We start from the raw sequence: 25,820 nt of genomic DNA on the forward strand, positions 1-25,820 counted from the left end.
AGTTGTGGTTTTGATGAAACTGCATTATTTGCTGGAAAGTTTTCAGCCATTTCTGTTTGAATAAAAAATACTGACACAGCTGCTGAAGTATGGACTTGTGCTGCTGGAGGAAGTTGTACTAATCACTGAGGGGGTGGCAGACACACTCATTAGCAGGAGATGATCCAATATATTCCCAGTGAAAGTCTGAGGTAACAGTCTCAAACACAAGTAATTTTTTACCACAGCATTTTCCAAAATAATTTGCTTATGGCCCCCTGCCTAAGTAAATTCTGCTGTCTGGATGCCTCACTGTTCCACTCACACCCGCAGGGACTGATGTGAAGAGAGGCACTACTCACTACGCATCTTGCCTGAGGACATACTTCTCCTTTTCCACCTCAAGAAACAGGATTGTTCGAGAAGAGATCCTCCAATGTAATAAAGAACAGATATTTCTACTTTAGGAATGAGGAAATGAGGCTGCAATCATTTAAGGGAATTAGGTTCTTAGAAACCACATTTAAGAAAAAGTCATCAAATGATTCTGTGGCACAGGAAGGATCTGATGGAAGGTCACAAGACTAAGTGTATCAGTGTACTGAGCCTGGTTATCCAGTTTTTTACCTTCTCCGTTTGTAAAATGCCTCAAAAGGCTCTTAAGGCCACTTCATCAGTCAAAATATAAATAATTTCTTGAGGGTCAATTCACAGTTACCTAGTAGAAAAGTAAATGCTTCATGAGCTCAGCGTCTTCTGTAATGGGGCAGACCTCCCTCTGTGCAACAGTGGGTGGGGGTGTCATCTTACCTCACTTCAGTCAGTTAGAAATTAAGCATCTACTCTGCCTTAGCCATCCGGTCTCCTCCATGAGCAGTCCTGAGAGAGGCAAATCCAGAGGGCAGCTCTTCTCACCTAGATCAGGCCTGTAAGGTAAGTGGTATGGTACCTCCCAGCACTGAACAAAGGAGAACCTGAACCAATGTCTTTGGACAATGTGTCCTTATTGCCACATGGAAAATAATGTTAGTTCCGCTCTTATGATTTAATTGTAAGACCTATTTTATCACTTCAAAACTTTCTTTTCCCCCATCTTTCTTAAGGTGGTTTAGCTGGGGATAGATAGTAAAACAGGAAAACAAACCTCAAGTGGAACTTCGCTTTCCTTGACATTTTGTTTGGATTTCTTTTGGTAACAAGCAAGCAGGTGGTCTTCTCAGTACCAAAACACACAGGACAAAATAATACATGTCCAGCCAAATACTGTGGATGCTTCCTGGCCCACTGGAGTGCCAGGGAACATGCTTGGTGTAATGGAAAGGAAGATGGTTTTCATTCTGTCTATAACAATGGACACAAGTGCCAGGAACTCAAAACTTGTAATGTCCAGCTGAAGCTCTTGATGGCTTATGTATTTACACTCCAAATACATACCAAGTGAGACACATCCTCCTACCAATCAGAAAGCCTCTTATCCTAAGTAGTTTATATTCATCATATGTTCAGAAAAATAGTTTGTATCTATCTTCACCATATGATAAACCAGGCAAGCAGCAGCCCATTATGACATATTAACATAGTTTGGTGATAAAAATATATTATGACAGTTTCAGCAGCAAACAGGTCAGTGTCCAAATGCAGGCTGTTTAAAGAAAAAAAAAACTCAGACAAGATAATGGCAGCTTAGTTTGCTTGACTCTAAGGGGGAGAGGGTAGTTACTGCATTACATTTTTGTTGCTAAATTCTGACTCTTGGAATGAACTCTCAGCACACATCTGTAATGTAATCACCTTTACAAAATCTATGTTAGTGGACTTTTACACATTTCCTAAGCTGATGGACACTGAGTCTTTCTTTCCAAACTTTTGCACCTTCTGACCATGGATCCAAAGGAGGTGTCTTTCCAGGAGGGAAAACGATATTCTCCTCATCTTGGTGGTAGTCAGACCTCAGTTTCGGAATGCTCCCACTCTGCTTGCTTTGCTAATGAAGTTTTTCAGGAGGTCATGGTCCATTTCAGCAAAGCCTTGAGTTTGTGTAACAACAGTTAAATGGTTTATGCAAAATCTGAAGCAAAATTCTTCCAAGTCCTAGGAACAAATTGAGGTGATTTGTAATATGAATAACTGAGAGCAAAATTATTTTTTTGTTGGTTTATATCTGTCATTTAATTTGCAGAGAATATCCCAGATTGTTCACATTACCATCCCTTTTCTCATCATTTTGATTGGATCATAAATGATAGGATGAAATTTGTTCATACAAACTACTCAATAACCCCCCTCAATAACCAAGAAAACAGGATTAATCACCTAAATTGACCCTAGAACTCCATCACATTTACTGAGCTCATTAGAAAAGTTATTAATAAGTGAAACCATCCACTTTCCCCACACATATCTACTAGAGCATCAGTGGCTCCTTTCTTTTCCTCCCTGCACTTAATACAGTAGCTGTCCTATGAAAAAGAGCAGATATCCTAGTCTTGCTGAAGATAAAAGGAAAATAAGGTGTAACATTTGATGATGCTTACTGAACACAAACAGGATGTTAGGATACAAATGTCTTTCTTGGTGAACCCAGGAACTATGTCCCCCTATCTAGAAACTGGGACTCCTAGATGGCAAAAATGGTTCTGTTTTGTCCTCATCTTGCTGCAGCAGGATGTTCAGATATGCAACACAGAACAGATACAAGCCATTAATCCATACAACCATGATTTCACACAGTAAATTTTGCCCACTCAAGACTCCTCAGAACAGTGGCAGTCCTCCTTTCCATGCACTGGGTCAATTCCCTTTATCTGGTTCCTATGCAACAACTTGCTGCCTTCTGCAGCAAGCAGAGCTGGAGCCAGCAGCAAGGCAAGTCTAAATTGGAAGTATGATCCATGACCTATAAACTTTTCAAGGATTACAGCAAAAAGAGGTCTTTTAATCCATGTCATTTTTATTCTATCTTAACTACACAGACATTGCAGCCAGGGATTAATACTACAAAGACATTTAGCAGAAAACCTGTGTATTTCCCTTTAAAACCTCTTCCTTAGATTGTTTCAAGTCTATTGCTCCTGTCAAGATGTAACTAAAGCTTTAAGGGAGACCAATCAGCACAAAATATCCTTCAAAAAGAAAAAAGGTAGCAGCAATGCACAGAAGTAAATTGTGTCTCTCCTCAAAGAGTACTGGAAAAACAAGAAAGGGAAGATGAGTAAAGAAGAAATGAAAAACATACAAGAAATAAAAACCAAAGTAAAAGATCAAAGACATTGCTTAAGTTGCAGCAGACACCTGAAATGCTACTGCCACACCTGAGCTGCTTTACAGTCAATGTGTGAACTTTTACAGTAAATGAATATAACACCAGCTGCCTTTTCTGGTGCTGATCTATGAAGAGGACCATAGATACTACAGAATCCTGGTCACTAATTTTGCAGTTTCAAGAAATACTGGGTGTTAATTCTGTTGTATAGAGATGATTAAATTTTCTACAGTGATGTATAATAAATATGCTTTAAAATGACTTGTAGTGTTCACATTTAATGAACAATTAACTCTATCTTTTCAAACTTCAAAAATATTAGGCCATTTTCATAATCCTTCTTTGGGCAGTTTTTTTACTGAAGTGCAGATACACTGCACATGGTTCTCAAACCAGTTTTTACTACATTAATGTAGTACCACTGTAAGATCCCAGCTTACTTCATGATTCCTTAGACAGAGACTATCCAATGTCTTTGATAAAGAAGTCTTTGCTGCACTTCTCTGAAGCAGTTTTACTACAGCCCTTTCTGAGCTGTGGCTGTAGGAAGGAGGGCAACAAGGCACTTTTGTGCCTTGTTGCCATGTGCCAAACTCCTAAGTTTGGCACATGCTACACTTGGGGCAAGTGAACCAATTCATCATTTGATGATTGTGTTAAAATGTTACATGTTTTGAAACAATACTAGGTGTACAGAATAAAACACTGAATCATAGAAGGAAGAGGAGGCTCCTGCTCTCTCTTTTCTCAAACTTAAACAGGGGAAGTTTAGATTGTATCTAAGGAAGAAATTCTTTACTGAGAGGGTGGTGAGGCACTGGAATGAGTTGCCCAGGGAGGTTGTGAATGCTCCATCTCTGGCGGTGTTCAAGGCCAGGTTGGATGAGGCCTTGGGTGACACGGTTTAGTGTGGGGTGTCCCTGCCCATGGCAGGGGGGTTGGAACTAGATGATCTTAAGGTCCTTTCCAACCCTAACTATTCTATGATTCTACAACACACATTTAGTCATCTAGCCAATCCCTTTTATTGTGCTTTAGCCATTATAAACTCTAGTACTTTGTCCTGGCTAGTTCTATTACTTCACAATACACCTACATGTATCTTTAACTACTTTTTAACTACCTTACATGACACAGGTCAACCAAAGGTACTTCTGCTTTGAAGACATTCAAAACTACTGAAAAGCTTGCAAGAGGAGAAACTCCAGAGTAAACTCTGAATGAAAACTGCTGTTAGGAGGTTCAAACCACCGTGTCTTCCCTTCCTGTCCAGTCTTTCATTGTATGCTGGGCTTCTACCATCACAACACACTGAAAGTACAGTTTCTCTTTGCCTCAGCTGTTCATGCCTCCCTGATACCTTGGTTACAACTGCCTTGTAACCAGCAGCTGATAATCTTATTATCTACTAATCTTTACGAAACTCACTGACTTCCAGACTCCTGTTTTCAACTCCTACACAAATTTATCTCACAGTATCACAGTATCACAGTATCACAGTATGTTAGAGATTGGAAGGGACCTCAAGAGATCATCTAGTCCAATCCCCCTGCCAGAGCAGGAACACCTAGATAAGGTTACACAGGAATGTGTCCAGGCGGGTTTTGAATGTCTCCAAAGAAGGAGACTCCACAACCTCCCTGGGCAGCCTGTTCCAGTGTTCTGTCACCCGCACTGAGAAGAAGTTTCTTCTCAAGTTTAAGTGGAACCTCTTGTGTTCCAGTTTATACCCATTACCCCTTGTCTTATCATAGTTTGCCATTGAGAAGAGCCTGGCTCCATCCTCATGACACTCCCCCTTTATATATTTATATACACTAATAAGGTCCCCCCGCAGTCTCCTCTTCTCCAAACTATAGAGACCCAGCTCCCTCAGCCTTTCCTCATAAGGGAGATGCTCCACTCCCTTAATCATCTTAGTCGCCCTGCGCTGGACTCTCTCCAGCAGGTCCCTGTCCTTCTTGAACTGAGGGGCCCAGAACTGGACACAATATTCCAGATGCGGTCTCACCAGGGCCGAGTAGAGGGGAAGGAGGACCTCTCTCGACCTACTGACCACCCCTCTTCTAATACACCCCAGGATGCCATTGGCCTTCCTGGCCACAAGGGCACAGTGTTGGCTCATGGTCATCCTGCTGTCCACTAGGACCCCCAGGTCCCTCTCCCCTACACTACTCTCTAACAGGTCGTTCCCCAACCTATACTGGAACCTGGGGTTGTTCCTGCCCAGATGCAGGACTCTACACTTTCCCTTGTTATATTTCATCAAGTTTCTCCCTGCCCAACTCTCCAGCCTGTCCAGGTCCCGCTGGATGGCAGCACAGCCTTCTGGTGTGTCAGCCACTCCTCCCAGCTTAGTGTCATCAGCAAACTTGCTGACAGTACACTCAATTCCCTCATCTAAATCATTGATGAATATATTAAATAATACTGGTCCCAATACTGACCCTTGAGGCACTCCACTAGATACAGGCCTCCAACTGGACTCCGCCCCATAGACTACAACTCTCTGGCTTCTGTCCTTCAGCCAGTTCGCAGTCCATCTCACTACCTGATCATCCAGGCCACACTTCCTCAATTTAGCTATGAGGATGCTGTGGGAGACTGTGTCAAATGCTTTGCTGAAGTCAAGGTAGACCACATCCACCGCTCTGCCATCATCCATCCACAATGTTATTTCCTCATAAAAGGCTAGGAGGTTGGTCAAGCATGACTTCCCCTTGGTAAAGCCATGTTGACTGCCCTTCATAACCCTCTTATCCTTGACATGCCTTAAGATGGCATCAAGGATAAGGTGTTCCATCACTTTCCCAGGGATGGAGGTGAGGCTGACCGGTCTATAGTTACCCGGGTCCTCCTTCTTGCCTTTTTTGAAGACTGGAGTGACATTTGCTTTCCTCCAGTCCTCAGGCACCTCTCCCGTTTCCCAAGACTTGGTAAAGATGATGGAGAGTGGTCTAGCAATGACTTCCGCCAGTTCCCTCAACACCCGCGGGTGCATCCCATCTGGACCCATGGATTTATGGATGTCCAGATTGCTCAACTGGTCCCTAACCCATTCCTCATGGACTAAGGCAAACCGCTCCAGTGACCTGACTTCATCTGAGGTCTCAGGAGTACAGGGTTCTTCAGGACTGCCTCCAACAGAGTAGACTGACACAAAGAAGGCATTCAATAACTCTGCCATCTCAGTATCTTCTGTCACCAGGGCACCCATCCCGTTCATCAGTGGGCCAACCTTGCCTCTGGTATTAGTTTTATCAGCTATGTATTTGAAAAAGCTCTTTCTGTTGTCCTTGACCCCTCTGGCCAGATTTAATTCTAAGGAGGCCTTAGCCATCCTAGCTGCCTTCCTACATCTTCTAGCAGCAGCCTTATATTCCTCCCAAGTGGCCAGCCCCTCCTTCCATGACCTATAAACTCTGCTCTTCCACTTGAGCATACCCAGCAGTTCCTTATTCAGCCACGCAGGTCTCCTGGTCCTCTTCCTTGACTTCCTACGTGTCGGGATGCTCAGCTCTTGAGCTTGGAATAAGCAATTCTTGAATGCCAACCAACTATCTCATCTAGTACGCTGCCTACACGCTCACTACTGCAACGTTTTAAACTCAGGTTTTGCTTCAGTCCCTTCTTTCTGCTTGCTTCCTATACCTGGAACTGTTTATCAAGCCATTGTATTATACTTCTAGCCTTTCCTCCTTTAAAACTTCACCCTACATTTCACAGCCAGGCAAAAGCAAAAAATCCAAGTATGTTTAAAAAAAATTGTTACCAGCTACAAATTTTGGCTCTTCTAATAGATAATCTTCTGTTTGTAAAGCAGGAGAAATCTTGAACAGAAAGATCTGGATTGTTAACTACAATATTCAGTTATAATAATGGTTACTAAGCCTAGAATACATATGCAGACTTCTTAAATAATAAAATCCACCATACCATTATTTCCACAATCAGCACAACACTAAGAAGTTGAGAAATGTAAAACAACTTTGAAAGTATTTGTCTGTTTACAAAAACAGTGCTTGCAGTACTCCTGATAACAGGTTGAGTGCTAGTGAAACATTCCAGAGCCAAGGGCAGACCAGATGACAGGATACGGGGAGAAGAATAACAATAGGTAATTTGTTGAATGTCAGCACAATTCATTGTAAACAACATGGCAAAAGTGGATTTTTTTTTTTTTTTTATATAAGCACAAGTGTAAATAGGGAAGGGCTTTACAAGTAAATTGTCCCACTGCCTGTAAAAGGTGGTACCAGAATGACTGTACCTGATGCCGGCAGACAAAATGATTCGGTGGAGAACTCAGGAAGCGAACAGGCAATGCAAAATCCAAAGGTGGAGAAGTCAACGGCAGTGAGAAATTTACATGCCATGCCATGCCAGATGACAAGGCAGGAAGCACATTAAGAATCCTGACTCACAAGTGCAGGCCAAAAGGCCAGGAAGAAAACACTAGTAGCTGCATTTTTTCTAATAGCTAAAAATGGGGGAAACAAACATCTGGGAAGCCAGAAAGGGCAATTGCAGTAATTGTGCCTCATCAGTGAAATGCTAATACAGTTTCATTTCTCAGAAAACAACTGTTTGCCTGAAGAGAAGTTCTCCTTACCTGAGCTTCATATTTGACAGCCGCAGAAAGAAGAGCAATGGCATTCTCTTCACAAATGCCTTGTTTGATCGTTTGCTGGCAAAGCTTTTTCAATCTGTTTTCTCTATACAGTGTTGCCAAATCTAGCAGTCCTGTGAAAATTCATGCAGCTTTAACTATCCTGGTGCAAAACTTATTAATTTGTTTTCAAATTAATTAGTTACCCTTTTGTTATAGGCTGAATTAATCAAAGACTTTCTCTATTATTTTTTCCCCTAAATGAAGTGTTCATTTTTAAAGGTCCTCAAAAGACATCAAAAAGGGACCTTTTTATTACTCTGTAAGTGTTCTGTCACCTTGTTCAGTGTATTGTATCTCACTGTAGGTATCAATTAGTGACTTCCAGGGAACAGCTTCCTTTTCATTCATGATCAAATCACCACAGCTACTCAAGCTGAAGAGTTTTAGGGGTTTAGTGCCTTTTTAAGGAAAAAAAAAAAAAAAGTTCTTAATATGAGAAACAATGAGTTCTTTCTGAACATTTTGCATTTTTGATCTCGTTGCATTCCCACCACTCATTCTCCTTGGGCATGTTTCCTGCTACTGCATTCCTTCTTCCTGACATCTGACAAACTCAAGATTTAAGTGCTAATAAAACTAAAATTAACAAGCTCTGCTTTCCTCATCCTGTTATGACATACAAATTGAACTTTTCAGAAACAGTAACATAGGGTTATTTCCATTTATGGCAAATACCTATTGCATCTTCAGGAGGGAGCCTAATGTTGTCTGTATACAGGTATTCCAGGAAGGCTCGGTAAACAGGATAGGAAAATTCACTCATTTCTATAATGTCATCATCATTATTCAGTATGGAACGAAAATGTTCACACCTACAAAACATGAACAAAGATTGTATTGTATGCTGTGAGAGTTAAGCTTGAAACATGAGCTGCAGCAAGAAGTTAGTAAAAAAACCAAATCAGTCATAACAGACTAAATACACAGCCATAAATTCTAGCTACATGATTTCTTAGTTTGAGCATGTTAATTTTTTTAAGCCTTATAAGGCTTATAAGCTTTATAAATATATAATTCAGAATATTCCTTTATTTCTGTTATTAATATTTTATGGTAGGCTCCTTTTCTACTTCCAGTATCCTTAAGGATGGTCCATGGTTTTGATGTCATTTTTTCTTAAATATGTTACACATTAACTGTGAATTTTATTGCCTAAGCTTACAATTAATTTAGACAACTCTCGCATTTCAACCTGTTTTCTCCAACATGACCTAGTGAGGAGGGAAATTATTAATATTCTAGATAATATTTATTCCAGTGTCAAGAGTCCATACACGATTTAGACTTAATCATTATACTCAAGGATTAAAACAATATTTAAAGTTAAGACACTCTCATCCAGATCTTTCATCACCATTTTCTTCTAAGTCTGAATACTTTTGTGACAGACAAGATCGAAACAAGGAAAAAGCCTTGCCTTTGACAGCTGTACTCTGCAACTTACAGTTCACAGAACTTACCACTCCCTAAGAAAACTCTTGTAACATTTGCATTGTTTGCAACACTTTGCCAATGTAAATGAACACCATCACCTCAGTTAGCTTTTCCTACAAGAGCCACAACTTAATTGGACTCTTTAGTACTACACTACTTTCTTTCGAACTCTCCTGCATCAGAATGTGCTTTTCTTTTACTAAAACTTTGATGTAAAAGGTAGGTTAGTTGCCTTTCAACATCTCTGGGACAAGTCTACATTGGAAAGAGCATTACTCAAATACAAATAAAAAGAAATTCTTTATCACTTAATTTAACTTCTTCATATTTGATCTTAATTTTTTCTTTTTTTTAAAGAGCTTTACCTCAGTATTACATTTTTTTACTAAAATAAATAAACCTCAAGTCAAATTCATAAAAAATTAAAAACTCATTATCTAGCTTCCGCCACATCTTTTTCACATTGTGGCATTGGAAGAGGCAGATCAAACCCAATTGCTTTGTCTCCCAGAGTCTCATGTTAAGTAGTGGTGACCATGCTATCCATTCAGCTGTGGAGCAGACATTGGGAATGGTCTGTTGTCCCAGTGGGACCACACAAAAGTTAGAGGGAAGGTGATGCCATTGTGCTCTCAAAAAATAAATGAGTAAATAAATAAAAATCAGTTGGTACTTATCCTTAAGCCTGCAAAACACCTTGGAGTGACTCATCCTTTGGAGTGTCACTCTCTATCAGCAGAGACAGACCAGACACCTCATTTTGGCTGGTTAAATGCAGAGTAGGCAAATCCCACCCAAATACTTAAATGTATCTGTTTCTGCAGACATATGTTGCTTGCCCAGCCCCCCAGTGAACTGAGTGCTGCCCAGCCATTTCATCACCATGGCAAGGTAATAACCACCAACAATATGATCTAGTTCAACAGCAGGCAGAGAATAAGATGGAGAAAAGTTTTCATGAGTAGTAAAGAAATGGCTGGATAATAAAAGGGAACTTTTACCAGCACTACAGTCATTACAATGCTCTGGAACAGGCTGACTGCTGCAAAATAGCATTTTAAATACATTATTCTCTGATCCAGTTGCACCATGAGACTACAAGGCTTAAAGAGAATATTAATTCTGTAGACTGTGCCTGGATATTATTTTGATAATGCCATATATTTAAATCCACTCACATTTTCTTCCCACAATGCCATATAATGTGAGTAAAGTAGAGCAGGCAAAAAGAAACAAGGAAAGTTACATGTAGTCTGATTATCAGGAAAAAGAACCCCAGAAACATTTTGGGGGTACACAAGATTTGAAGTGGTATCTGATGAAGTGGCATCTGACAGATGCCATTGCAATCAAAGACAGTGGACTACAGACATGACTGTAATGTTCAAGCAATGATACCAGTAAAGGGAAGAAAACAGTAATAAACGTAAGTGCAGTAGTAAGAGGAGAGCAGAAAAGAGAGGGGGGGGGGGAAAAAAAGCTGTAAAACAAACAAACAAAAAAAAGCCAGCTTAAAATTCAAATTCACTGATAAAACAAGCAGGATAAGAAATCTGATAAAAAAAGGAAAATCTGAAAAGCATCTACAGAAGACATTCAAGGCCAGGCTAGATGTGGTTATGGGCAACGTGATCTAGATGAAGATGTTGCTACTCTTTGCAGCATGTTGGACTAGATGACTTTTGAAGGTCCCTTCCAACCCAAATTGTTCTATGATCTAAGTTGCTGAAACAACTGAAGGGTCCTGTTGAAGGAAAGAAAGGCAAGAATAAACACAAAACCCTCAAATCATCCCAGTGGAGGAAGCTAAGCATACGAAGGAGGAAAAACTGACTCAAACTACTGGGAAGGCAGCAGAAAGAAGCGAGCCTTTTCCTCAGCAGAAAAAGGTTATTAGAAATCAGGGTCAAGGCCATTTAAGTAGCACGAAGGAGAATACATGTTGGACAGAAGGAAGTGATGAAAAGGCTGGTAGTAAGCAGCATGTTTATAAATTCCAAGCAGCAAGGAAATGAGGAATACAGAGTAACAGTGAAAGAACAGCAGGTGAATCCCATGACTGAGGGAAAAGGGAGTTTGCAAGAATAAGTCAAGAATTTTGAGCAGCAGCTACTCAGCACAGTAGACTATACTATCCAGTCTAGTTTATATTTAACTAGAGTTTGTGCCTTACCTAATTTTGAGAAGAACTTTATGAACATGAATGTATTTTCCATCCACTAGAAACTTCAGGTCTGCAGTTTCAGGATTATCGAATTCCTTCTTTAGTGACTGGGCTACCGTTAGATGGTCATCAGGCTCTAGAATAAAAAGGGGGATTAATAGTAAACAGTAAGTAATACAAGTATCTCTCATGATAACATCCTGGATATCTGTCAGCAATTAACACACTTGATAAATATACCTTTGTAAGGCTAGTAATAAAACCCAGCACACTATGGGTTCAGTGTGAACCCTCAGAAAAGCAAATAAAGGGTAGTTTTCTTCAAACCTTACTATATCTCTCTTAAAAAAAAAGTCCAATTCCTCTAAGTCATCTATATAAGACCAGAAAAAGAAAATTAACACAGTCTCATAAGTTTAATATTGCATCTGATAGCAAATGCTATCAGGCATCACTGGGTAAATTATTCTAAATGAAAAATGATAGTTATTCTAAGACACCTAAAAGGTCACCTGCCCAGTACAATATCCCCAATGGTAAATGCCAACAGTTACAAGTCTATTCAAAAAGTGTTCTCTCTAGACTTAGGGTGTTAGAAGCACTCCATGTGAATGTCTACATATTCCTGTCTGTGTTAAAGGTAAGTATTTCCCACTGTGCCTGACACTTGCATTATAAAGTTACCAGGTATCCTTGAAAAACCATCTGTTGTCTGCATAAAAATTTTGATTTCCCAACTGTTTCCATCCTATTTAGTAGCCTGAGAGAAGTATTTTCTTTTACAGAACTAAAAAATAAGCCACCCCCCAAACCTCATTCTTAACCCAGAAAACATTTTGCCTTCTTACCATATAAATACACATTATTGTTTATTTGTGGGTCAGTAATAAGCTGTTCCCTACAAAAAATTACATAAATGCTAGGTCCTACAACCTACCAAGCTAGAAGAAAGAATAATATTCTACTGGAAATGGAAAGACCTTCACCATAAGCTCTAGAAAAAAATTAACACTTGGATAGTGTTAACCTTTGTTAAGCACAATTACTTTTCATTTCATTTAAATGATGTCACTTATGTTCAGGTTTACCCAATTCAGGCAATAATCATCAAAGTCCACCAGGTGACAGGTAAAAGGATTGGGGAGAATGCAATATAATGATAATAAAAAACCCTTCTGATATAATAATACCCTAAAATACTTTGTTAGTTCTTATTTTGTACAGTGTGGTTTATTTCTTCAGACCTCTTCTATTTGAATAAGTAACAATTTTAACAACCAATGCAAAGCTGAAGCTCTTCTTCAAAGCTAACTGACAATTCATATGTCCACCAATACACATGTCCAGATGATGACTTCTGCAACCAGCAGAGGTAAACTGAATACAGTGGAGTTCAGTTAGGAAATTCTTGGAGGGAAAACAGGTGCTTTTATTTGTTACAGCAGCTAAGGGGGAACCAAAGGAAGGAAATGAAGAGGCAGTTCACACTGACAAGGCACAAAGCCAAGAAAGCTCCTTAGTAGTCAGTGCTAAGAATTGTATTAGAAACATTAGAACTGCCACAAACAAGGAATGAATGGGTGTTTAAACACCAGAATACAACCGAGGGAGAAGGGCTGTAAGCATGGCAGATATCCATAGCACCTAGTTCAGCAGATGTTAAGATCCTAGGATGCAGCTGCCTGGGGATTCTCACCGCATGCAGATCCAGAGACAAACAACAGTGAGTCAGTCCTGACAACTTGCTGAGGTGGGACAGAATGAAGAGACTAGTCACCCTCAGCTCCTAAAGCATGCAAAAAGGATATATACAAAACCAACACAGAGTCATCTAACCAAAAAAAAATCAAGGACACATGATGAAGGCTGATCGACAGCATCTTTTACCCAGTGTCACCACAAGGAACCCTGCTTGTATCACCTGAATACACATTTTAGTGCTGGGATGCTGGACAGACCATTTGGCACATATGAGAATGTGGGTTTGAAAGTGCATCTGAAATTAGTTTTGTTTAAAAATAAAACAATCTTTTCCTCCTGTAAGATTTTACCTTGTGCTTTGCTGCCATGTTGCCGCAATGTCACAACATTATTTCCAGAGGGACCAAGAATTCAATGTCAAAACCCCCAAAATATGAAGAGCTGCTACAGTCAAAAATGACTCCCAAGGTGTGGAAGAGTGCAAGGAGGCTGGGTGTACTGTTCACAGTAAAAGATGTGTTGGGAAATAGCTATGGTATAGTCTAACAACACTGCATTAGAGAGAGTGAATATCTCTGAGTATTAATGAGCAACATGCTTATTAATAAATGGGTTACTTGGAAGTCTTCAACACAAAGGTGATACTTACAGGAATAATCATATATAATCCCAATCAGGACTCTTTTAGCTGACCTAAACCAGCATTTCTGACTGAAATTATCATTTGTAGAAGAAGATAAGAAAAGATGAATTTGCAGAAATGAGCACTGTAAAACCTAACAGACACTTTCAGTCTCAAACAGTTGTCTTCCCTGTGAGGAATGAAAAAGAGGCAGTTTATGCTTTTTACTTTGTTCCACTCTCCTTTGTAAAATTCCTCAATATTCTCTGCACTAAACTGAGAAGAAAAGGCAAGAGAAAAGTGAAGAAGAAATTCCAATACCATGAATTAATATTTTAACTGTGCAAGAATAAATGGAAGATGATTCTATGAAGAGCCCCAGAACCCTGCTACTGTACATAAGAAGATACATATATTAATAATGTCCCATTCATAAAATAATCACCTCCTATGGAAGAAAACTTTGAATGTACTACAGATACTTTTATGTAGAACTTAACTGACAAACATGTATTTACATGAAATGAACCACGCCATTGCCTGGGATTTTAGTCCAGTAATGCAATTTACATCTAATTAGTAGGAGGTGAATATTAGGAATATTAAAAATTTCCCCAGTAATTAAGCATGTCTCCTACAGTTCTGAACAAGCCACCCTAGAAAGCACAACTGCCTCACCTAGAGAAAATGGGGGTCTTTGGACTGTGCCCTAAACTGCAAATTTTGTCAAAGCACTTTCCTGAGAACAGTATTCCCTTAATCCTTGAGTCTCTCAAAGCTGAAATATGAGTACTATTAACAGAACCTCCTTATCTTGGCATCCAGAAAGCACCAAGGGAGCAAAGAGTGTTCTACAATTGTCAGACAAAAGCATGCAGCAACACAATAGCAATTACATAGGCAGTAGAGAAGTGGAAAGGAAGCACGATGGACTCAGTACAACTCAGATTACACATTAACAAGTTGCTGCATTTTAGCTTTTAGCATATGCTCCCAGATGACACCTACAGATAATCCCAAGAGTCTCATCTTTGATTAGGTCACCTAAGCCAGTTACTTTCTTAGTGACCAATATGGTATTGCATTTGTAGCTGAAGAATGAGGTCTCTGTTAGACAATGCTATATACTTAGATCTTTCTAGCCAAGGCCAGCAAGACAGACCTTAATGTTGGCCAAATATCTGAGATACAGCAACTTGTCTCTTTAGAAGCCCATGTCATGATCACTTGTGATAAGACTCTTAAGTGCCTGTGGCCAATTCTGAACACTGGAATTTGGCTCCCTCAATTCTCAGTAGTATACTTAAGTGCATCAGAGAAAGCTTAAGGGTTCGTAAACATTCTGCATGGCTCCTCAAGTCTCCAAATTCAAGCTCAGCTTCTCCACCTGTGACCATTTTACAGTAACATTCAGTGGCTGCACACCAAAAAAACCTCCCCAAGCCCAAGGTATTTCCCCACAGAAATAAAACACATCAATAAAACAGACAGTCAATTAGCACTGCCATCATGCCTTCGCAGTTTTTACAATTCCGTATTACCATTTACACATATGTAATATATAATTATGATTATGCTTCCCAGTATAAATTTTTGCAAGAAACTAAGTTTAAGCTTCAAATACATACAAGTGCTTTATGCACTAAGGTTTGTATTTAGAAGACGCTGAAACAAGAAATATTTAAGCTCACCTACTGATAGAAGACGCCACATAACGGCCGGGGTAGCAAAGCAAGCAAACACATCATCAGTGCAGGCAAAGTGTGTGAGGTGGGGAAGGATCACGGACTGCCCACGGCACTGGCCCCACATGTACACTTGGCCACTCTGGGTCTTGGCAGCCGATGTATGAGCAGAGTGGCAGGCGGCAATCTCTATAACTCTGAATTTACAAGCAAACAAATTAAAAACGCAAGTCATTCTCATAAGAACAAAATGCAGTGAAGAAGCTCACCACCTCCTGTCTTTCTCTCGTGCAAAATGTATTTGCAAGCATGCATGCACTTCCAATTGCAAGAATGTTTTCCAACTGTACATAGCAAAATTAAAAGGGCCATCAATATTTTTTCAAATAGTGTACACTGAGAAAGTGAGAAAGCACCTTGGGAGTAAGGAGACATTGTTGCAGCAGAGCAGCATTGTCTGCTGCAGCACATGCTCTACTGACCCCCTTGGCTCCCTCAGACACAGCTATGATGGGGTTTAAGTCTCTAAATGTCGTCAGTGGTGCTGGGCAGCGAGGTGAATGGTTGCAGTAAGCTGCCGAGAAGTGGTACTTGGAGAAGATGAAGAAGGAAATGAGGCATTTAAAAAAACCCAACAAACAAACAGGTATTTGCATTTTGGCTATAATTGAAAATTAATGAAAAAACGTTTTCCTTCATGCTTATTGACAGTTATAAAACAACAAGTTAAACATACTTTGAATTAAAATACTGAAGTGTCATTACTCATACAATTATCATTACTTAAGTTTAATGGACTTTTACCTTGAAAATTTAAAATCAGAACCAAACAGCACTGAAATCTTTTTCTAAGTGTATTTTAGCTGGGTTAGGCTATCTCACTAATCCTAATGCTGATTTGGGATTTCAAACCTCCCACAGTGGATTACACAATCCACTGTTTTGCAGTCTGAACTACTGCTTGTTTACTTGTTTTCCCACCTGCCTGGGGCTGGGAAACAATGTATTTAGAGCTGTATGTACAAATCTTGCAGGCTTTAGAGAGGTAATATCATCACTGACACCAGGAATGCATATTATGGCCAGCAAAAGGGAAAGGCGGCATACAACACCTTTCAATACATACATGTATTGAAATGTGGTAACAATTTAACTGCAGCTGAAGTGTCTAGAAAAAGATCATAGAATCATAGAATAGTTAGGGCTGGAAAGGGCCTTAAGATCATCTAGTTCCAACCCCTCTGCCATGGGTAGGGGCACCTCACACTAAACCATGTCACCCAAGGCTCTGTCCAGTCTGGCCTTGAACACCGCCAGGGATGGAGCATTCACAACCTCCCTGGGCAACTCATTCCAGTGCCTCACAACCCTCACAGTAAAGAATTTCTTCCTTAGATCCAATCTAAACTTCCCTTGTTTAAGTTTTAACCAATTACCCCTTGTCCTGTCACTACAGCCCCTAATGAAGAGTCCCTCCCCAGCATCCTTGTAGGCCCCCTTCAGATACTGGAAGGCTGATATGAGGTCTCCACGCAGCCTTCCCTTCTCCAGGCTAAACAGCCCCAACTTTCTCAGCCTATCTTCATAGGGAGGTGCTCCAGTTCCCTGATCGTCCTCGTGGCCCTCCTCTGGATTTGTTCCAACAGTTCCATGTCCTTTTTATGTTGAGGACACCAGAACTGCACACAATACTCCAAGTGAGGTCTCACGAGAGTAGAGGGGCAGGATCATCTCCTTCGACCTGCTGGTCATGCTCCTTTTGATGCAGACCAGGACATGGTTGGCTTTCTGGGCTGCGCGCGCACTCTGAAGCTGGCTCATGTTCATTTTCTCATCGACCAACACCCCCAAGTCCTTCTCGGCAGAGCTGCTCTGAATCTCTTCTCTGCCCAACCTGTAGCTGTGCCTGGGATTCCTCTGACTCAGGTGTAGGACCTTGCACTTGGCATGGTTAAACTTCATCAGGTTGGCATCAGCCCACCTCACAAGCATGTCGAGGCCCCTCCGGATGGCATCCCTTCCCTCCAGCCTATCAACTGAACCACACAGCTTGGTGTCATCAGCGAACTTGCCACCAAATTGGTCAGGCAGGATTTCCCCTTAGTGAAGCCATGCTGGCTGTCACCAACCACCTCCTTGTTTTTCAGGTGCCTTAGCATGCCTTCCAGGAGAATCTGCTCCAAGAATTTGCCAGGCACAGAGGTGAGACTGACAGGTCTGTAATTCCCTGTGTCATCCATTTTCCCCTTCTTGAAAATGGGGGTTATATTTCCCTTTTTCCAGTCATCAGGAACTTCACCTGACTGCCATGATTTTTCAAATATGATGGCCAGTGGCTTAGCAACTTCATTCGCCAGCTCCTTCAGGACCTGCGGATGGATTTCGTCAGGCCCTATGGACTTGTGTACGTTCAGGTTTTTAAGATGGTCTTGAACCAGATCCTCTCCTACAAGGGGCCTAGGGTCTTCATTCTCACAGTCCCTGCATCTGCCTTCCAAGACTTGGGTGGTGTGGTCAGAGCTTTTGCCAGTGAACACCGAGGCAATGAAGTCATTAAGAACCTCAGCCTTCTCCAAATCCAGGGTAGCCAGTTCTCCCGATAGCTTCTGGAGGGGGCCTATGTTCTCCCTAGTCTGTCTTTTATTCGCTACGTACCTATAGAATCCCTTCCTGTTACCCTTAACATCCCTAGCCAAGTTAAATTCTAACTGGGCCTTAGCTTTCCTAACTTGGGCCCTAGCTTCCCGGACAACATCTCTGTATTCTTCCCAGGCTGCCTGTCCTTGCTTCCACCTTTTATAAGCCTCTTTTTTCCTTTGAATTTTCCTCAGCAAATCAGTTACAGTTTAAGCAAAGCACAAACACATGAAAAAATATGTTCAAAACACACAAAGAAAAGCTCAGCACCAGGCCATGTCTCATCACCAGAAAGGAGTTGCTTCTTCCTTACAATAACTGACAAAAGTTTAAGAGGGACAGCTCACTTTTCTTATTATTCATCACATGAGGCCAAAATCAAGACCTCAGTAGTAAGGAATAGATTCAAATTTCTTGCCACATGTATGCATGGCTTTACATCAGCAATAGAAATAACTGCCCCAGTAGTCATCAAGGACTTACAGGAAAATATCTAACTTGTAAAAATCTAAGCATGGTTTTCAGGCAACAATACAAAGAAAGATCTCCTCCTTTTCGCTTCATCTTGGGTTATGAGCCAGATTTAATAGCAGAAATAACACTAACTGCAGATGTCCACTCTTCAGTTTTTCTGTGTCCACTTCTTGTCAAAAGTAGCATATTAAAATACAATTTTTATGCAGAGACAATAAAGCCTTTATTACTGACTTCAAACAATGAACCTACACCACTGAAGAGAAACTGCAATTAAGGCCTATAAAGTACAGTATGAGCTGAAGCAGAAAATAACATATTCAGTCTCAGAACATTAAGTTTCTCTTTCACAAGGATGGTTATGGGGCAGACTCAAGCACTTTCAGTGCATTTAGCAGAAGAACTATTGTAAAACATGACAGGCTATTTTTTCAAAAAAATACATTAAAAATGACATAATTTTCTGTAGCTCTTCTGAGAGTACACCAACTGATATCTGACTGCAAGACTGTAAGTATTACCTGTCTTTATCCACAGCAACTGTTGTAGGGTAAGACTGGTTACTTTTGTTCCCAGTACCTAACTGGCCATATGAATTGGCCCCCCAGGCATAAATCTGACCTTCATCTGTTAGCACTAATGTATGTGCATAGCCACAGACAACCTGTAAAGAATAATAAAAAGAAAAATCTCATTTTTATGTAACAGTAAGTTAATACAGATAGATACATGCTATGCTATACATTGATTCTATACTAGTGTAAAAAATTACAAAAACTACAGATACAGATAAGTTTATTAAAAAGGGAAGCAAAGTATACGAGGTGACTTTGAGGAAAAATGTATAATAAGGAACCCTGCCAGATTATCTCTAGAGTATAGCAAAAGAATAGCTAGAAATTGAGATAGAAGGAAAGCTATATGACAAATATGCACAGTATGAAGAAAAAAAATGCAAAAAAAAGCAGATTGTCTTGCACTGACCTTGCTCTATGGGCAACTGCTCCAAGGTGAATAGCTTACCACTGTAAAAACAGGCAAGGTCTCCCTATCTGCTCGTCTCCTGCCTGACTGCCAGCCACACAAAACTGCCTCCTCCCCGTGCTTACCAGGTATTTTGTAAATAAGTGTAACAGCCATCCAAGATCAAGACTAACCAAGGAATCATACCAACTGTTGACCAAAAGCAGTTGGAGACAATTTGTTCAGACTCCAAACACCAGTTAGTCACTGTGGCTGGAGTACAATTCTGAAAATGATATTCAGTCTGCCAGAAAGACAAAATGCTAAACTGCAACATCATCTCAAAAAAGAAGGGGTTAATTAAGAATGGGGCAGCCTACGAAGACTTCCTTATTTACTAAAATGACAGGATTTTTGGGTTTTTAATTTTTACATGAAAAAAGGAAAGGAAAAAACATTTCTAATGGCCTAGAGCTATGTACGTAAAATCCTGAACTCACAGAGAATAATGGCAAAATTCCCACTGACCTCCACAAGATCCCAGTTTCTCCCCTACTGAGAGAGTTCCATTTTAAGATACATGTTTTTATTCTTACAAACACTGCTTCAAACAAAGAGATAAAGGACTATCTCCTTCAAACATAGCATATGTCTTAGCATATTTTCAATTGTTCCTAAAGGGTTTAACAAGGAGTGTCACGCACATACCCGCTGTACACGAATGTCTTGCAAAGCTGCTATTCGGCATGGTGTTGGCTGATTGCCACTGCTGCCCAGTCCAAGCTGGCCATTACCATTGTAACCCCAGACATAGACCTTAAAAACAGAGACAGGGATTTCAACTGTCTATGTTATTCTGCACCACAAATTTTGGATGCTGTTTCTGTTTAAAATACATCTGCATGCTCATCTAAAATTCTGAATTTCCATATTCATGTTTCTCTTTAAGAGTTGGATTATGTAAGACTACAATATTTTAATATGAAGAGTAGAAAATAAGTGATTCATATGGGTGTTTCCCAGCACAGAGCAAATTCAACGCAAATACTTCCCTTTTCCCAAGAGCTAAATTCTCATTCAAAAATCCTCTAAAAGAAAATAAACCACCCTAAACCTAGTATAAACTGGGAGCTATGCACAACAGTTTCAGTGGGCTGTTATTAGCTTTATGATGAGCATAACAAAAAGTGAAAATACTGAGCTCTGATAATTTCAGTGACATATGTTCTACTGCAAACAGTCAATAGCTATTTAGCTATAAACCGAAATGCTTTGAGTGAGGGAGCTAGAGAGGATGTAGGCGGCCCAAAATCTTCAGTTCATATAAACTAAAACAAGAACGCTACAACCCTCTTAGTATCTTTGCAATGAGGGTAAAATGCACGACAGGAATTCAAGGGGTACTGCAGTAGAACAAATGTATGAAATGAACTTTTATTCTCTCTGTTTTCTTGAAGACAAACTGTGCATATATGAGCACTGAAAATTAAAATAGCACTCACTGATTATTCTCACACTCTTGATACTCAAGATTCTAGTATTGAAAACAATTTATTTTTCTATGAATGCAGCAGTGAGATAACATATTAATCAGCACCTTCATTTTTTGCTAGAATATACCAGCTCTTAAAATCAGTGAATCAGTGATGCACACTTAGTTATTTTCATATGAGAAAATGAAGCTATCATGAAATGCTAAGCACACATATAGATTCAATATGATTTAATCCCAAAATTTATAAAAGTCTCCTAACCTCCACAATAGTTTTTAAATTTGAAATTTGATACCTGAATTCCTTCAACTCAAAGCCAACTTTGATAGTGGACACAAAGTAACAGCTGCTAAATTTTATGAATAATCTCATACACCAAAAAGCCATAAATTAAATGTCAGTGAACAATTCTCCCTATTTCACCCTACCTCCTTTCTAAATGAGAAACCATAATCAGCATGGATACGAAAGTGCTGAAGTATGTCAGAATGTGCAGAACAATTTATGACAAAGGTTTTTACAAGCAGTATAAGGAGGTAGATTTGAGGGAGTCTGGAAAGGTACACTTCTTTTCTGAGTAGTAGTTCATTACTGAAATGATCTAATTCCATGATATTACATCATACAAAATTCAGTCAGAAAGTTCACTTAAAATTTCTTACCTCTCCATTTTCCACCACAGCCATAGAGCACATTTGTCCACAAGCTATATTAACTACTATTTTGTTTTGTAGGCAGCTGGTAACTCTTCGAGGAATTGGTTGATTAGCTGTTGAACCTGATCCAACTTGGCCTGAGTTATTATAACCCCATGTGTATACCTGTTGTAAGAAAATTGTCATAAAAGATTACCATGTAACAGTTCAAAGCACATATTCAAGAGAGAAAAGTCATATGCATAAAAAAAATGCATTTTGAGTTCAAGCGGATGTATTCTTTTAAAGATCTAGGAAGGTACATAGGTTTACAATTTACTTGTTCCTATCAAAAATATGCCACTCATACTATTTATATATTCTATTTTGTTCCTCCAACCAAACGTAAGAGGCAACATGACAACTGAGTTAATATGGGAAGAATTCACTGCTATTTTTCCAGAACCCAAAGTAAAACGGCTAACTGGAGACAAATGGCATCTCAAAGTAAATGACAGAAAACTTTTTACTTTGGTGGGCAGCACTCCTTACATGAATGTGATTTATATTTATGTCAGGTTTAAATCCACTAAGCATTTACAGTTTAGTATAGCATAGAAAGGAACCAGCTGCTCTCTACAAACACATTATAATTTGTTATTACAAGCAGATGTGGCATAAAAGTCAATGTTCTGCGTGCACTTAAAGCAGCTAGACCTTAACAGGTTTTCTATGTTTATCAAACATTCATGTTGCATTAGCAATGTGTTAGCATTGTGAGGGTAACAAGAAGCAAGGTCTAATGCTCTAAGTGCAGAATATTTTCCTGTTTCTCACAAAAATGAATTTCATTAAGAGAAAAAGAGAAATTTATTCCAGCTATTCTCACCTCTCCATCAGATGTTAACACCATAGAATGATGAGAGCCACAGGCAACTTCAATGACTTTCTTGTTCACCAAGTTAGTAGAGACTTGACATGGAATGAAACCATGATTTGTTGTACCATTGCCCAACTGACTATAAGCATTATGACCCCATGTATATACTTCTCCTTCTATAATAAAAATGTAAAAAGATGTTTTAAAATGTTTTTCCAATGAGTACACAACATAAAATTACAAACTGAAAATTCAAATTCAATAACAATATGCCTATTTAACTGTGTGTATATGTATGTGTGTGTATATATATATGTATGTATATGCCCTCTGGGGCTCTTAATCCCAGGGACATATCAATACTACCTTCATATACTGTTCACCACAAATCTAACAGGATAGTATCACCAGAATCTTAGTAAAGGAAATCATATAGCTAAAAGAAAGGAAATTGTGCAATACAGAAGAGAAAAGGATAAATGACAGTCAGGAGTCCCTATTTCCATTTCTTTGTAACTGACAAGCAACCAGAATTTCTTGTCTGCTCTGGCACTTTCTCACTTTGGAAAATTCAAGTAACAAGCTTTCAATCCTTTAAAATACGCATGAGGATGCTTGTAAGACAAACTTATTATTACTTATTAATAAACATAATAGTGTTTACTTATTATTTAAACATACTATTTATGTTCTGTATTTTGAGAAACATGCTAGTAAAATTAAGAATGCACGAAATGTCTAACTCTGTTAGACTGATGGACCTGGTGCAAAATTCTGTCTCCAACTAGCAGTAGAAAAAAGCTGCTGTTAAAGGCAACCATAAGCCTAGTCACTTTTTGCACTTCTCAAGCATTTACAATCACTAGAGTACAGATATTACCAGGTACTTCTGATTCTCTTTCTTCACAGAATCACAGAACATATATTGGCCCATTATCCATGAAGCAAACACCTTTTTGTACTCCTTTTCTTTCATTTGTTTTAAGTGGAGTGTCCTCTAGTTACAGTGGTGCAGGACCTGACAAATAGCTGTCTTACATTCATTTTTCCATCACAATCATCATCGTAATTTTCTAAACCTAGATTATACTGTTATTGCAGGGGCTAGGTTTGACATACAACTCCATCAGATTTCTAAAAAGATCACCAAACTCCTTAATCCCTATGAAGGGTTCCCTACTGCAAAGGCAAAATGTGCTCACTAAACCAGTATTTCTTTGCAAAAACAGGTTAAATCTAATTACTTTTTCCTGTCAAAAGCAAAAAACCTTCCCTTCCTTTCACCGACATGAGAATATAAATTCCAGTAAACAGGTGAAACAGCCACACAGAAACATACAACATAAACTTGAGATGATAGTAATTAACACAAGGATTGTGAAATATGTAACAGCTGTCTGAAAGGTAGGTTAAAAGAGGCTGAATGGAAGTTATTAGTGGGATGGAGTTATGAATAAAAATCATGAAGGATCAGTTTTGGATGTGTTCTTTTGCAATACTTCATCATCTGCATAAGGACTACGAGTGTGTCAGTGAGATCTGCCAGCAACGAAGCTCAGAAGAATACCGATATATCTACAAAAAGCATCCAGAATGGTCTACTCTTAAGACTGCAAAAAATAGTGGAATATAATTGAATATAAATAATAGTCACACCTGTACAACACAATTCCCCTCACCTAGCTTTGGTCATCTAATCTAGACTATTCAAAAAGATTTCTTCTCATTAACAGAGAAAGAGACTAATGTTAACACAGTCAGGCTCTAACAGAACATCACTGGGAACTCAGTTATTTGTCTTCCAGAATAATGTACTTAATTATGAACAGAAGGGCCACTAGTATGATGTGGATAATGGAGTGTCAACGAGACAACACAAAAGGTTAAGAGGCAACATAACTGGTCTCACATCTAAAAGTAGGTACAGGAGGGAAAAGATGCATTTTAGCTAAAGGACACCATTGGCACATATGGGTATAATGTAGCCACTAAAGCATTTCAAAAGCAATCAGAAGTTTCAAACTTAACTGCAAAGAAAACTTCCAAAATTAGTAAGAAGAACAAAGCAGAGTTTGAAAAACTTTTGAAAAGAACCACCTATGAACAGAGCTAGCTGACATGTCATATTCACCAATGTAAATATGTTGGACTTGACAGCCAGGAATGTCTATCCCATTTCTCTCTCTTATGTTACCAGCACAGTCCTTCTCCATCTGCCGGGCTAATTAAAGTGGACTATCTGAAATACAGAAATATATATTCAGATCATACTTTACCTTCTGTAGCAAGAACTACGTGAGGGCCACTTCCATAACTCAGACAGGCTATCTTTTTGCCACATAGAGAATCTAACCTTCTTGGTTCAATAGTGCTCTGCATGTCACCTGTTCCCAAACACCCACTGCAGTTCATGCCAAGCACAAAAACCTGTTAGAAAAGAATCATAGAATCATAATTTAGGGTGGAATGGAGGATATCCTCCAAAGGACATCTAGTCCAACTCCTTGCTCAGCAAAGGTTTAAATAGATCAGATGACTCAAGACCATGTCCAGTCAATCAAGTCTCCAAGGAAAGATCTCACAACCCTGACAGAATTTAACCACTCACATGGTAAATTCTTTTTTCCACTGCCTCTCATCCTGTCACTATGCACCTTCAAGAATGTCTGACTCCATCTTCTCTTTATCCTCTGATTGTTGTAGGAAGTCATTAATTTGAATTGGAAATGTTTTGCTAGCAATCAGACATTTTAGCATGTAACTTTTTCTGGTTATACTATCATAGTACTGGCTTTCAGAGTAACTTTATGCATAAATGGTAAGTATGTCATGTTCATATATACTCTTGGATGATTACCTCATCATTTTCAGTTGCATACAACACCTCATTACCAGCACTGCCAAATACACAGGCTTGACGAATTAACTTGAGCTCTTCTTGAGAACAGAGAGAAAAAATCGGCCATTTCCCAACATCCAGCATCTTCAGGGCTGACAGTAGTGTTGCTTCCAAGACCTGACATTATAAAAAATTATATCAAATACCTAGACAGAGATAAATACATATGTTTGCACAGTAAAAAGTTAAAAAAAAAAAAAAGAGAAACACCTTTCCCTTTTTCAAGCACAAACCAGTATTTTAATTCTAGAAGTATACTTGGGAAGCCATTAAAATAAACGAATACATTGTGATCCAGAAAGAAAGGACCTATATGCATG

At 39.3% G+C, this 25,820-nt stretch overlaps 1 protein-coding gene across 1 annotated transcript; it reads right to left on the reverse strand.

Moving 5' to 3' along the window:
* Nucleotides 1-1,929: 1,929 nt before the first annotated feature.
* On the reverse strand, nucleotides 1,930-25,820 carry LOC308218849 (RCC1 and BTB domain-containing protein 2; the record flags this gene model as incomplete). The annotated part of the gene is made up of 11 exons (XM_080613271.1): nucleotides 25,459-25,820; nucleotides 24,878-25,028; nucleotides 22,611-22,777; nucleotides 21,749-21,907; nucleotides 20,302-20,409; nucleotides 19,152-19,294; nucleotides 15,526-15,716; nucleotides 11,521-11,647; nucleotides 8,589-8,725; nucleotides 7,854-7,984; nucleotides 1,930-2,070 (listed from the first exon to the last, which is right to left on the reverse strand). Exons 1-11 carry the CDS (start codon nucleotides 25,582-25,584, stop codon nucleotides 1,930-1,932), a joined length of 1,581 nt encoding a protein of 526 aa, XP_080469397.1. The 5' UTR covers nucleotides 25,585-25,820.

This window comes from Psittacula echo (assembly GCF_963264785.1).
Source record: "Psittacula echo genome assembly, chromosome: 3".
NCBI lineage: Eukaryota > Metazoa > Chordata > Aves > Psittaciformes > Psittacidae > Psittacula > Psittacula echo.